The following is a 12415-nucleotide window of genomic DNA, read 5'->3' as shown; positions in this document are numbered from 1 at the left end:
CTGAGTGGGAAAAAAAAAAAAATCACAGTTACATCTGGAAATATGTCCATTAAGGAACAAATGCTTGCAAAATGGAGTCCTCTTCCTTTCCCCTTTCTGCCCCAGCCCTGTCCCTGAGAGTTGGGGAGTGCTCTGTGAAACTGTCAGATGTGGTAGAGGGACTGCACCAGGCATGGGTAAACGGCAAGAGTTGGGGGATCTTCCCTTGCATGAACAGAAGTCCTTTCCATTTGCACAAGGACATCTTTGGATCCAAGCCTCTGTCTTTGGGGCAACAAATGAATTCTGTCTTGCAAGGTAGCTTCTGTGCCTCAGTGGGCATCACACGTGGTAGAAACAGAAAATGCCACAGGGGCAGTTTGTTCAGTGCAAAGTTTGGCAGATGTTGCCCTCTATCCAATTTCACACTAGCCATATTCAGAGGTTACAACAGATGCATGTACAATCCATGTACAGTGTAGACTTGATTAGTTAAAATACATGTATCGAATATTTCTCATGTTACACTCAACACAAGTGCAGCTGAATGTGTGCTTTATCCAGATACTGGTCCCTGGTTTCAACTGCAAAGTGAATGCGCATTGGTTGTTTCTTACCAACAGATGTATGCATATATTTCCAGCATGTAACATGTTAACAGAGATACTGCATGTTGGTCAAGGTTTTTTTAGTCCAGACATATCATTCAAATGGACACTATGTGAGCATACCTGAGTGATGTAAGGAAAATAAGCTTACCGAAGTACCCACTTTTTCACTTTTGCCTTGTTTTCCTACTAATAATGTATAACTAATTGATTTCATTCCTAATTGGGGATGATAAAAAAATAAGTTTATAGAGTTGTTTCTGCTGTACATTAAGAGATTATCCCAAACCTATTATTTGGGTTTGTATAGTCCATATTTTCAATATAATGTATTTTCAGCTTTGTGTGCTTGGAATCAAAATCTCACGCTAACCAAAAAAGACTTAATTTTAAAGACAACAGCCAGGATCCAAAGAGCTATTGGGGGAAAGTGACCAGTTCCAACTCAAACCAGCAGTATATTTGACCTGTTTTCTTTGAACAGCAGACCTCTAAAATAAATCACTCTGTCTATGTACCTGGGAAATGGATGGTTGAGAAACCAAAGTCCAGTGCCACTTCTGTATCCACTGTACCAAACCCTTATTCAGGCTCTGTCCAGAAATTAAACTGTTTCTCTTATCCAACTTGTACTCCAGTTAGTTTTCATTTTTCTTTTCTTTTTTTGGCAATTAGGCACCTTGGTTATTCTGTGTTGATGTGTGAGGAAACTTTGTGGCTATCTAGATGACACTAGATGTGGCATTTTCTGGTCACATTTCTGAGGCAGACCTGAGAACAGATCACTGTAGAACTGCTACAGTTTCTTTTGTTGTTATTTCCCTCTTCATTTCTCCATTTTCTTCTTTAACGGCCTGTTGAAAAATCCAGCCTACAAAGAGGAAGGGCAAAACAACAACAACCCTTTGAGTCAGCTTTGAAATGTATAATCCTGCAGTGTTTACATTTGCATTACTTACAATTACATCTTATTCTAACTTCATTTTGTCACTAAAAACAGGAGTTTGTTGAGGGTGCTTAGATATCTCTGTTAGAGAGCTCCAGCTCACTCACAGGACAGAAGGAAATATTGTTAATTACCATTTAAATGCTTTGCCATTTTTGTTCAACTGTTTTGTGGAACACAGGGGAAGGGAAAAGAAGAGAAAATGGCATCTCTCTGTAAAGTTATTGTCATCAAAATGCAGTGCTTTTTGAATCATGTATCTGTCGTTATACAGCATCAAACATTTCATGCTTCACTTATGCTAACAGCAATTGAAATTCAGTTGAATTAACACTAGTTCACTGTCCTATTCATTGATACTTATAACAAAATAATGCAGACAAATGGCATGTTTTTAAGACACTGGATTCTGCCTTTAGCTTTGAAAAGGCTGCCCACTTGTGGTCAAATATATGAAAACACAGAGATGTTAACTAGAATGTCTATCACCAGGACATCACTTTATGTATTGGGCTGGATCCTTCTGTCCCGTGAGGAATCTTCCGGTGATGGACATCTTCATTCCATTGGAGGAAGATTCCTCACTTAGTTGAAGCAAAGCAGAACATCCAACCTACCATGTTTCAAACCTTAATTTGTCAACATGTTAAGCAGAGAGGAAGCAATCAGGACTTTCTTGTTAATGATTCTTCAGTGATTCTTGTCAGTGATGCTTCAGGACACCTAATTAGCACTGGGGTGAAAAAAAATCTAAACAAACGATGCTATTATCTTACCTTCCACAATGCAAATATAAGTAGTGTAAGAATAAGAAGTCCCGCAAAAACACTCAGCAGAATAACCCATAATGGGACCCGGCCAGGAAGAAGCTCTTTTGAAATCTTAATAATGATCTAAAAATGATTAGAATGGTAAAACAATTATTTGTTTTTTAAAAAAAATAGGAATAATGAAATAGAGACTCATCTTTAGTTACTAACATTGGCTTAATTTTTGGGAGTCTAGTATTGTCTAGTGAGTGATGAGAACTTATGCTGTGACAGTCAGAATAAGTTTTAATATTTAGCTGGTTTCTGTAACATAAATAATGAGTTGGACAAAATTTACATTGTAGTCAGTGGCCGGTCTCAGATGTTAATTTTTCTTCCATTTGTTGGACAGTTGATCAATTAATTGCTATAATAATAAAGAAATGCTGGTAGATTTTGTGTACTGATGAGTAAACCACAGTTTGGCAATTTAACAATCTGCTTAGAGAGTTTTGCCAGGAAGTGGGGAAGAAACTGAATTAATAGCAACAACAACTCAAGAATAGCCACGGTTAGAATTTGCAATGTGGTTGACTTGTGCACATGTTCTTGCTTTTAGAACTGGCCTGTAAATACATAGCAGCCCAATACAATATTTGTGCTTGCTTTGAAATAAGTAAATATTATGGGACTAAAGCCTTTATTCTGATTTAACAGATTTGTGGATTAAGATTTCAGTACATAAGAGAGAATCCGGTGGGACTTACCTCTCTTTTTTCGTCATCCTTTTTCAGGATCAGTGATGAATTTTCACTCCTCAGTAATGCTGTTACATTAACATCTAAACTAGGAATACTAGCCTAGAATAAAACAGAGTTGAACCCATTTAATCTCAATTTAACAAAGCTTTAAATCACCACAGTAAATCAGAGTATGATTTCAGTTTGTGAGAGGAGGGGGGGCATACATGCAAGCAACACCAAGAATGAAATGGTCAATGGGAAGTCCATAAAGAAATCATATCACCGTGTTCCAAAATTTAATTGCAAGCATACATGGCAATAACTCAAATCAGGGCCACGTGTAGAAGGGAGAGGGCAACTTGTTTATCACAACTGCCAAGTTGTTACTGGCTTTGGAAGGAAAATAGATGTGAAAAATACAGGAGTCTTTCTGTCTGATTAAGTGTGTCAGTTTCAAAAGGCAAAACCATCTGAGCATGGAAAGACTGAACCCCTCTGTGTGTATGTACTCAATTTGAATCACCACCACAAAGGTTGTGACTTGTTTTTTTAAAAGGCTGAGAAGATCTGATCATGGATATCCTTTAATAACCCACAAGGAAGACACAGGGGGGGGGGGGGGGAAGCGAGGCTATTTCTTTCAGAGGAATTTGACCCGCAGCTCCGCGATCACACAGTCCTTGGAAGCTGTGGGCACAGACCACCGCTGCATGATCAGACACAACCATGGGTGAGCCAGGGTTGGGTTTTTTTGCTGTTTGTTTCTGATGCACTTAAATGAGGAATCAATGAATTGCATCTCCACACTGAGGGCTCCCTATGGAGTTTGTGATGATATGCATACCGAGAAGGGGGGAAAAAACAATGGCACGGAGTTGGGATGGCCCGATCAGACCATCCCAACACCATGAGAGAGCACTGGAGTGGACAGGGGAAAGTCCGTCCATGGCCCATCGCAACCCGTTTACTACTGGATTTCCCCCAGTGTCTTTTAACTCTGGTTCTGCAGTGGAGTAGAACGGGTTGCCGACGGCTGTGGGGTGCTTCCTAGATGTTGTTGTCTGGTTGTGCCCTTTAAATCCACCTGGCATTCGTGCCTATGGCAGGTCTAATTGTGCATATGATCGCAGCCCTAACAGGTCATTTACAAGCCAGTCAATACTGTAAAATGCTTCAGTATTTATAAACAGAAGAATCAAATAGTGTGTGCCCATCCATCATCACAGCTTTGCAATGGTATGAAAAGGAAGTGGCTGTTGCAAGGGGTTGTTGCATCCTCATATGATTGTGCAAATACACACATAGATAGTGGGCAGAGTCCAATCTCAGAGAGGAAGAAGCTCCACCTATGGAACCTTCCTCCAATTTAAGGGCTCCTCCTCCAATGGAAGAGTCACATGGCTTCAAACATTGTTCAGTGGAGTGGTACAATACGGGCCAGAATGTAACAAGGTTCAGTTACAGAAGTTGCTGTCATGCCATTTATGAAAACTTTTATTTGACAAACATCTAGGCCGAATATCTTCAAGGTTAGGTTTTGATGCATTTGCAGTCCACCAGTCTATTTGATTACTGGCTCTGCTTCAAGTATGCATTTACCCCTCCTCCTACGCTCTGGGATGTGTTGATGTGAGAAGAAACAAATCCAAATTATTAAGGATTTAAATTTCTACTGCTGTACATTGTTCTTTCACAGTAGCACTTGCTGTTGCATAAGGAAAAGAGTCAAGAAGATACTGAAGTCAAAGTACATCTCAGAATAGCAATAGGTTTATGTTATACCACTGCTAATGTTTGTCCTGACCTAGATAGCCCAAGCTAGCCCAGTCACATCAGATCTTGGAAGCTAAGCAGCCCTGGTTAGTAGTTGGATCGGAGACTAGCAAGGAATACCAGTGTTGCTGTGAAGAGGCAGGCAAGGGTGAACCACCCCTGAAGTCTCTCTTGCCTCGAATAACCTACCGGGTTGCCATAAGTCAGCTACAGACTGATAGCAAAACAAAAACAAATCTATGCCTATTTATATACATATGCAACAGAATGACAGTGACATTGGCATGATGTTCTTTCATACTCCTGATTTTGATGGCTCACTTACCATTATAAAGGTAGGTTTCCAGAGTCGGAGTGAAATGTTCACTTGAGTTACATCTGATGGGGCCAGAGTACAGTTAATGGATGTACAGCCATAGGAATCACAGTCCTGTTTGATGAATTATGACATAAAAGATGATTGAAAGGTAAAACATGGCTATCCAGAATGACATGTTCTCAAAGGTCCTATCAGTGCTCTTTCCCTCATTGCTACCAATAACATACTTTCAGATAGCACTATTATCCTTCAGAAGACATTTATCAAATAGGAATTCATTCATTATCCAGTAATTAAGGGTCAGAACAGGTAATATCTGTGTACACCATCATCTTTTTTCTTTCCACATTATCAATAATAATGAGGGAAGCCAGGTTTTGAGTAGCAAAACTGAGCAAGGGTTGCATTCCAATTTAAATCCAAATCCAAATCTCAGCTGTGCATGCAGTTTGCCTTTACTTGTCCACCTGAGCCTTCAAAAATAAACAAACCTTCAGATTAAGACTTCAGATTTCATGGAGTTTTGTTTAGACCTGTGATGCAGAACAGCGGAATGCAAATTTGTGAGCAAAAAAACAGGGATTGTGATTTTCTGTATAAACCTGTATTCATTACAATCCCAGCTACAGCCACAGTCGAGCCATCTGTGTGTTTACAATTTTTTGTCAACCTGGACTTTTACTTAGATATACATGCTTGTACTGTGCCATTTATTCTTGAAGGGCTAAGAAAAAAGAATACAATTATGAATAACAATTAGGTGAAAACATTTAAGAGATTAAATAATCAAATGCAAAACTCCATTGAGCAAGTGGCTTTGACCAGTTTCATTGATAACACATAACCTACCCATAAGCCTATCAGTCAGATAGCTACGATGACTAAATGGATCCTCCACATTCAGAGGCAATGTAGAATGGAATACCAGTTGCTGCTGGGGGAGCAACAGCAAGAGGTGGCTGTTGCTTTCCCAGCTACATCTGACTGACCAATATTGGGGAAAAGGTGTTGGCCTATATTAAAAGGTAAAGGTAAAGGTTCCCTTGCTCGAAAGCTAGTCGAATCCGACCCTAGGGTTGCGGTGCTCATCTCCGTTTCAAAGCCAAAGAGCCAGCGCTGTCCGAAGACGTTTCCGTGGTCATGTGGCCGACATGACTAAACACCAAGGTGCACGGAACGCCTATATTAGAGATGCCCAAATGTGCTCATGGGTGCCATGGTGCCTACCAACATCTTTCCTGCCACCTGCCAAGTGTTTTTAGGAAGTGAGCATGGCTGTTCCCCAGCCGGGCTTCTGATTGGCCTTTGGAGATCTGATTGGATGTACAGACTCAAGAAAAAATTGCTTTGGCAGCAGCAGCTACCACATCTCAAGGGTCTTCACTGTGTGACTGAAGGTAAGCTGTGTGTATGCAAGAAAATATTTTTAAATGATATGCTCATCGTAAAAGGCATTCTGCTCAACAGGGCTTCTGCCTGAAATGCTGAAAAGTTACTATAAGAGTTATGCATAACCTCACTCCCTGACATTTTGTAGTTGGTTCCACCTTGTGTGGCAGCCATTTTGTGGTTGCGCACACCACCTTGTGTCAGAATTCCAAAGGTACCTGCAGGCTCAAAAAAGGTTGGGGACTCCTGGCCTAGATGAACCCATAGTCTGACCCAAGATGGCATTCAGTTCAAGCTATGCCATAGAAACAGAAGTTTAGAAATACGTACAGCTGGATTCTTTAGAGGCTCTTTTTTCCTTGAAGTTATGAATGGCTGACCAGCATCAATCATTAATGGATCTATGGAGTGACTGGTTCTGCAGACTGCATTCTAGTGTGGGGGGGGGAATCAGAATTGTTACTGGTAGTGAAAAAAAAACACCAGTCAAGTGTTTGATTTGATAAAGAATATAATATTTTGCTTACATATGCTAATAGGAAGTGATAGTATACAGGTAAAGGAGCAGAAAAAAATATTAATTAAAATCATCAGAGTCAACTAGCAAAATATTACTATGAGTAGAAAAAGGTGTTATTTTCAACAGTCAAAAATACATTCACATGCATAAAAACTATTAATGTATTAAGAATGATGGCGAAACAGGAGGTTTGTTCTATAAAATCATTACAGAATTATCTTAAAGATGTGGTCTTTATCAACCTGTGCCTCTTTTATTTATTTAAAACATATATTAGCCACCTTTCTCCTTTGTGAGACTCAAGATGGCCTACAATATAAATAAAACATTACTAAAAACACAATTAAAGCAATCAAAAATTCCACAAAATTCGCAGTTTAAAACCTCCAGTTAGGACTGCTAATAATAAAAGTTAAATCGATTAAAATGCCGTTCTAAACAAAACTGTCTTCAACTGCCTCCTGAAGAGTGACAGTGAGGGGGCCCAGGCGCACTTTCCTGAGGAGTTTGTTCCATGACTGTTGAACTGCCATAGAAAAGTACCTCTCTCATATACCCACCAAGCAAGTGTCTTTAATTGGCAGGACAGTCAGGAGGCATTCCCCCACCATCTTAATTCCTGGGCAGGAACTTATAGGGGAAGACAGTCCTTCAGATTCCCTGGTCCAAAGCCATCTAGCTTTAAAGGACAAAACCAGTGCCTTCAATTGGGCTTGGGAACAGATTGGTAGCCAGTGTCATTGCTGTAATATTGGGGACATACACTCCTGATAGCTGGCCCAGACTATCAGGCTAGCCAAGCATTCTGCACTTAGCTGCAGCTTCCAAACACTCTTCAAGGGTAGCCCCAAGGACAGCACATTGCTATAATCCAGTCTAGATGTAACTAAGACATGGATCACTGTGGCTAAGACTGACTGACCCAGGAATGGATGCAGCTGATGCACAAGCAAGACCTGGGCAGATGCACACTTTTCTTCAAAAGAAGGAAATATGGAATACAAGAAGGAGGACTCGCGATACTCACAGGGGGGGGGAGCTCCATGCGGAGGAGGAGGAAGCAGTCACAGGTAAGCCTCCCCCTCCCCCCGGCACCAATGGCGAGGCCCATGCAGCTCCTGCTGGGCCCGCCAAGCCTTCCCCCTTCCCCAGCACCAACGGTGAGGCCCGTGTGGCTCCCACCAGGCCTGCAAAGCCTTCTCCCCCACCCCCTCGGCACCAATGGCGAGGCCTGCGGGCCCGCCAAGCTTTCTTCCCCCCCTGGTGGTGGCAGCAAGGCCTAAGCGGCCGGCCGGCTGGCCTGCCAAGCCTTCTCTCACCTCCTCCCACCTCCAGTGGCAGTGCCTCCCCCTTCCACTGGCCGTCCAATTTTTCTCCCCCCCATCACCGCAGCCGCCAGCAGCAACGGTGGTGAGCACTGTACGGCTCTCAGCCGCTGGGCTTCCCCCCCCCAACATCAACAACATCCATGGTGCTAGCCACCGGCCCTCCAAGGCTTCTCCCTCCCTCCTGTTTCCCCCGCCGCCACTGCTGCCAGAAGCATGTGGCGTTCCTGCTGCTCCCGGGCGGGTCCACCGCCTGTCGCCGTGACGTCAGAAGGCTTGTTCAGCCGGGGACCTCACCAGGGTGTTGGGAATGCCAGCTTACTGGAGCGGGAAAGAGCCTGTTCTGGAGGAGGGCTTGCCTCAGATGCGGGACCTTCAGGAGGTTAAGTCACCTCCTTAGCCCGTCTTGGGTCTGGTCGCTTTCTCTCGACTGCCTCTCTTCTCTCTCTGAGCTCTAGCAATTGCGCCACTCGTGCAACCAGCCCAGCGCCTCCTCCTCGGCTTGCCGCTCACTCCTCTTTATTTCCCCCTCATCTGGCACGCCCCCCGCCCCGGCCCTGCCTAAAGGTGTAGACGTCGGAGCGTCCGACCCCACCCCGCCATCCCCCGGCTCCCCAGAGGACTGGCGGACCGGAGCGTGCACACCGGTGGTCTCCCAGGCCCCCAGCATCGAGCGAGGGCAGTTCCTTGCTCGGCCGATTCCACTGTCGCAGGCGTGCCCACCCGGCGGCTCCTTCTCTCGAGGTCCCCCGGTGCCCCTTCAGCTGCTGCTCGCCCCCCGGTGCCCGCGGCCACGCTTCTTCTCCGTCTCGGGTGCAGGTAGGCCGCGGAGCACAAGCTGGGGGAACGGGGCCGGCCTGCTGCCTGTCTCCTCCCGGGGACTCCGGGAGGTTCCTGGGGAGGGCCCGGTGGCCACCGGGACACAGCAACAGCGGCAAGCCCTGCGCGGCTCCTAGCCACTGGGCTGGCCAGGCCAGTCCAGGCTCCCCGCCCCCAGCAACACTGGAAATGCATACTGTGATAATCAAAACTAGACATTGTCATCAAGGAATGTTATTTTCTACACCAATGAGAGGCCTGCAGGATTTGATGTGCCATTTAAAGTATGGAAGATGGCTAACAGAATATGAACAGGCTTTGGCAGTTGTGCAGACCTGTGATTTAAATGAGGTGAAATATACCAGGACGCAAACGCAATTGGGGTGCAGCCCGCCAAACTATTTTCCATCAGTCACAGGAATGTGAGTGTTGCGCTTTCCAGGGAGATGTGACAGAGCTCTCTTAACCCTCCCCAGCTGCGATTGAGTGGATTAAAAAGTCAGATATTAGTATTTAGGGGGCTTGCCCAGTTGGTCTGCATACCTGTTGTATCAACTTGGTTATGTATTTTAAAGTATTATATGCTTTCTGTGTGTAACTCTGCCCTACAACAAATAAATAATAATTTTCTACATTTAACTTACCTCTGTGAATGATAGTCTTGTTAGGTATAGAATAGGGCTTTGGACTGAAGTCAAGTTAGGGAATGAAATTTGCAGTGTAAGTTCTGGCACTGGAAAATATTCACCTTTAACAATCTGTGGACAAGAAGAACGAAGCTTTTCTTAAAGTTAGCAAATACTTTATTTCTTTTATCAACAGTCTTTTCATTCATCAGTATTAACAGGAAGTGCAGACCTGTTCTATGGTACAGTAGAATCCCACTGTTTGACATTCCAAAGTCCTACAATACATCCTGATAAATTATACAGGAGAACAAATAAGTTTCGCCCAGAATATGATGATGAATACAGGAAATGAATTTAAAGTGAGCCTTGAACTATGTTATTGTCTGTTTGTTGTAGATTTTCCCTGCACCCCTCACTTCTTTCTCTATTTTTTTTCATTTGTGTATGTGTATGCATGCACCCATGCATGGAAGTCATGGCAACCTCTGGCAACTCCTACTGGGGCATGGAGGACGTTCAAAGAACTGGCTTGATAACCTGCCTCTGCCTCTTGGCCCTGCTATTCTGTGGAGGTCTCCCATCCAAATACTTGCTTAGCTTCTGAGATCTGATGAGATCAGGCTTGCCTGGGCTATCCAGGTCAGGGTTACTTCTTTCTATATATATATAGAGTGCATTTTAATCCCACCTTCTCTCCAAGGAGCTCTGGGTGATGTATGTCATTCCCTCCCATTTCATCCTCACAACAATCCTGTCAGAATGAATAGGGTGTGAGAGAGTGAGTGGTGCAAGGTCTCTGAGCAACCTTAATGGAAAAATGAGGATTTGAACTCGGGTCTCCCAGATCCTAGTCTGACATCCTAAAGACAACACCACACTGGCTCTCTTTCAAGGTTGGGAAGAAGGAGATCCTGAGCTGTGGCACCAACCTGTCTTGTTTTCCAGCACTGAACCCTGTTTGGAGTGGCCTTGCTTGTGTGTATGAGTGTCACAGGAGCTCGACGACAACCCTTCACTGTCTTTGTCGTCCGAGCTCCCAACACCGCCGAGCTCGGCCACATTGCCTCACCCCCTCCCTTTTCTTAAGGAGTATGTTGGCCTCAGACACCTGGACGGGGGAGGGAGGTTACATCACCAGTCCCTTCACGCCCGGCCCTGCTGGATGTCGCTCTCTTTCTGTGCAGCCTCTCATCCAGGAGTCATCTCCAGCCTCCTCCTTCTCCTCCCTTATAGTTCCCCCCCGGTTCCCAGTGGGCTTTGCTCTTCCCGGCGCCGTCCTCCTCCCCGGGCCCCGCCCCCTTACAAAGCCAAAGACGCGCTCCCCCGGGCGTGGTTCTTCCAGTTCCTGCCTTTTTCGCTCCCGGTCGCCACGCTCGGCTGCGGGGGCGGGCTCTTGAGCCAGGCCACAGGCCCGGCCCAGCCGCCTCGTCCCTGTCACTCTGCGCTGTGCCTGCTGTCTGCTCCGGGGACCGGACGAGGATGGGGGCTGAGGCACCGTCGCCTGCGTCGCCGGTCCTGACTCTCCCCCGGCGGGGGCCCAAGGCGTCCTTGCCAACGCCCCTCCCACTGGCCCCGGATCCCTCTGTAAGTGGGGGCAAAGAGGCCGGCATTTCCATTCGTCCTGCCACCCCCGCGTCCCGTCCAGTCACCCGGGTAAGTGGTGCGGGAGCCGTGGTCCGTCATCTTGGCTCCATGTGGGGCTTGGCCTCTCCTGCCTTGGGGGGGGGGGTGGAAGTCCCGTCCTCGGAACAATGAGGAGTCAGTCTCACAAAAGTACATTTTATAGACTTATGATATTGCACTTCTGTGGTGTTTCTACAACAGTAGAGGGTGGAGGGCATTTGCCCTTCCCTCCAATAATTCTGTTGCCATGTGCTGGGTCTTTAGAAGCATTTGTGTCTTTGGTTACTTTGAGATGCACAAAGGTAACTATTTATTTATTTATTGGATTTCTACTCCACCCTTCCTGCAGAGGCAGGCTCAGGGTGGCTTGCATAATTTTTGTAATTACAACAACAACAAATGCTATTAATATGTGGTTGAGTAGAACTCCACTAGGGTTGCTAACTCCCACTTGGGAAATTCCTGGAGATTTGGGGTGGATACTGAGGACAGTGGGGTTTAGGGGGGAGAGGGACCTCAGTGGGGCATACTACAATACTGGAAGTTCTCAAAAAATGTATTTCAGAGGTTAGGAAAGGTAAAAATAGGTATTAAAAAGGCCTGCATGGTTTACAAACAAAGTAATGGAAGCAGTAAAATGTAAGAAGGTAAGCAGTAAAAGGTAAGAAGGATTCCTTTAAGTGGTGGAAGGCTCATCTGAGTGAAGTAAATAAAAAGGAGCACCGGCTTTGGCAAATAAAATGTATGTTGGTGATTAGACAGGCAAAAAGGGACTATGAGGAATATATTGCAAAAAATAAAGAACAATAAAAATTCTTCATATACATTTCAGAAGGGACCACCTTTCCCCACATGTTCCCCAGAGAGCATTACTATCAGGGTCCCAAAATCGCTTAGCTCTTCCTGGCCCCAGAGAAGCCAGGCTAGCAGTGACAAGGGCGAGGGTCTTATCAGTGGCAGCTCCATACTGGTGGAATGAACTCCTGGAAGACA

General features: G+C 45.0%; 1 protein-coding gene across 1 annotated transcript in view; it reads right to left on the bottom strand.

Moving 5' to 3' along the window:
- Window positions 1-820: 820 nt before the first annotated feature.
- Window positions 821-12415, bottom strand: part of ITGA1 (integrin subunit alpha 1) — a 72457-nt gene continuing 60862 nt past the window's right edge. The window contains exons 25-30 of the mRNA XM_015418993.1: window positions 9815-9928; window positions 6831-6938; window positions 5124-5225; window positions 3050-3142; window positions 2310-2426; window positions 821-1458 (exon numbers count right to left, since the gene is read on the bottom strand). Of these exons, the coding sequence (XP_015274479.1) occupies window positions 1414-1458; window positions 2310-2426; window positions 3050-3142; window positions 5124-5225; window positions 6831-6938; window positions 9815-9928 (579 nt within the window). The 3' untranslated portion in view covers window positions 821-1413. The remainder of the gene's footprint in view (window positions 1459-2309; window positions 2427-3049; window positions 3143-5123; window positions 5226-6830; window positions 6939-9814; window positions 9929-12415) is intronic.

The sequence above is a fragment of the Gekko japonicus genome, unplaced genomic scaffold (genome assembly GCF_001447785.1).
Source record: "Gekko japonicus isolate JY-2015 unplaced genomic scaffold, Gekko_japonicus_V1.1 scaffold176, whole genome shotgun sequence".
In the NCBI taxonomy this organism is placed as follows: domain Eukaryota; kingdom Metazoa; phylum Chordata; class Lepidosauria; order Squamata; family Gekkonidae; genus Gekko; species Gekko japonicus.
Note: the sequence above shows the minus strand (reverse complement) of the source record. Positions and strands in the feature narration are given on the sequence as shown.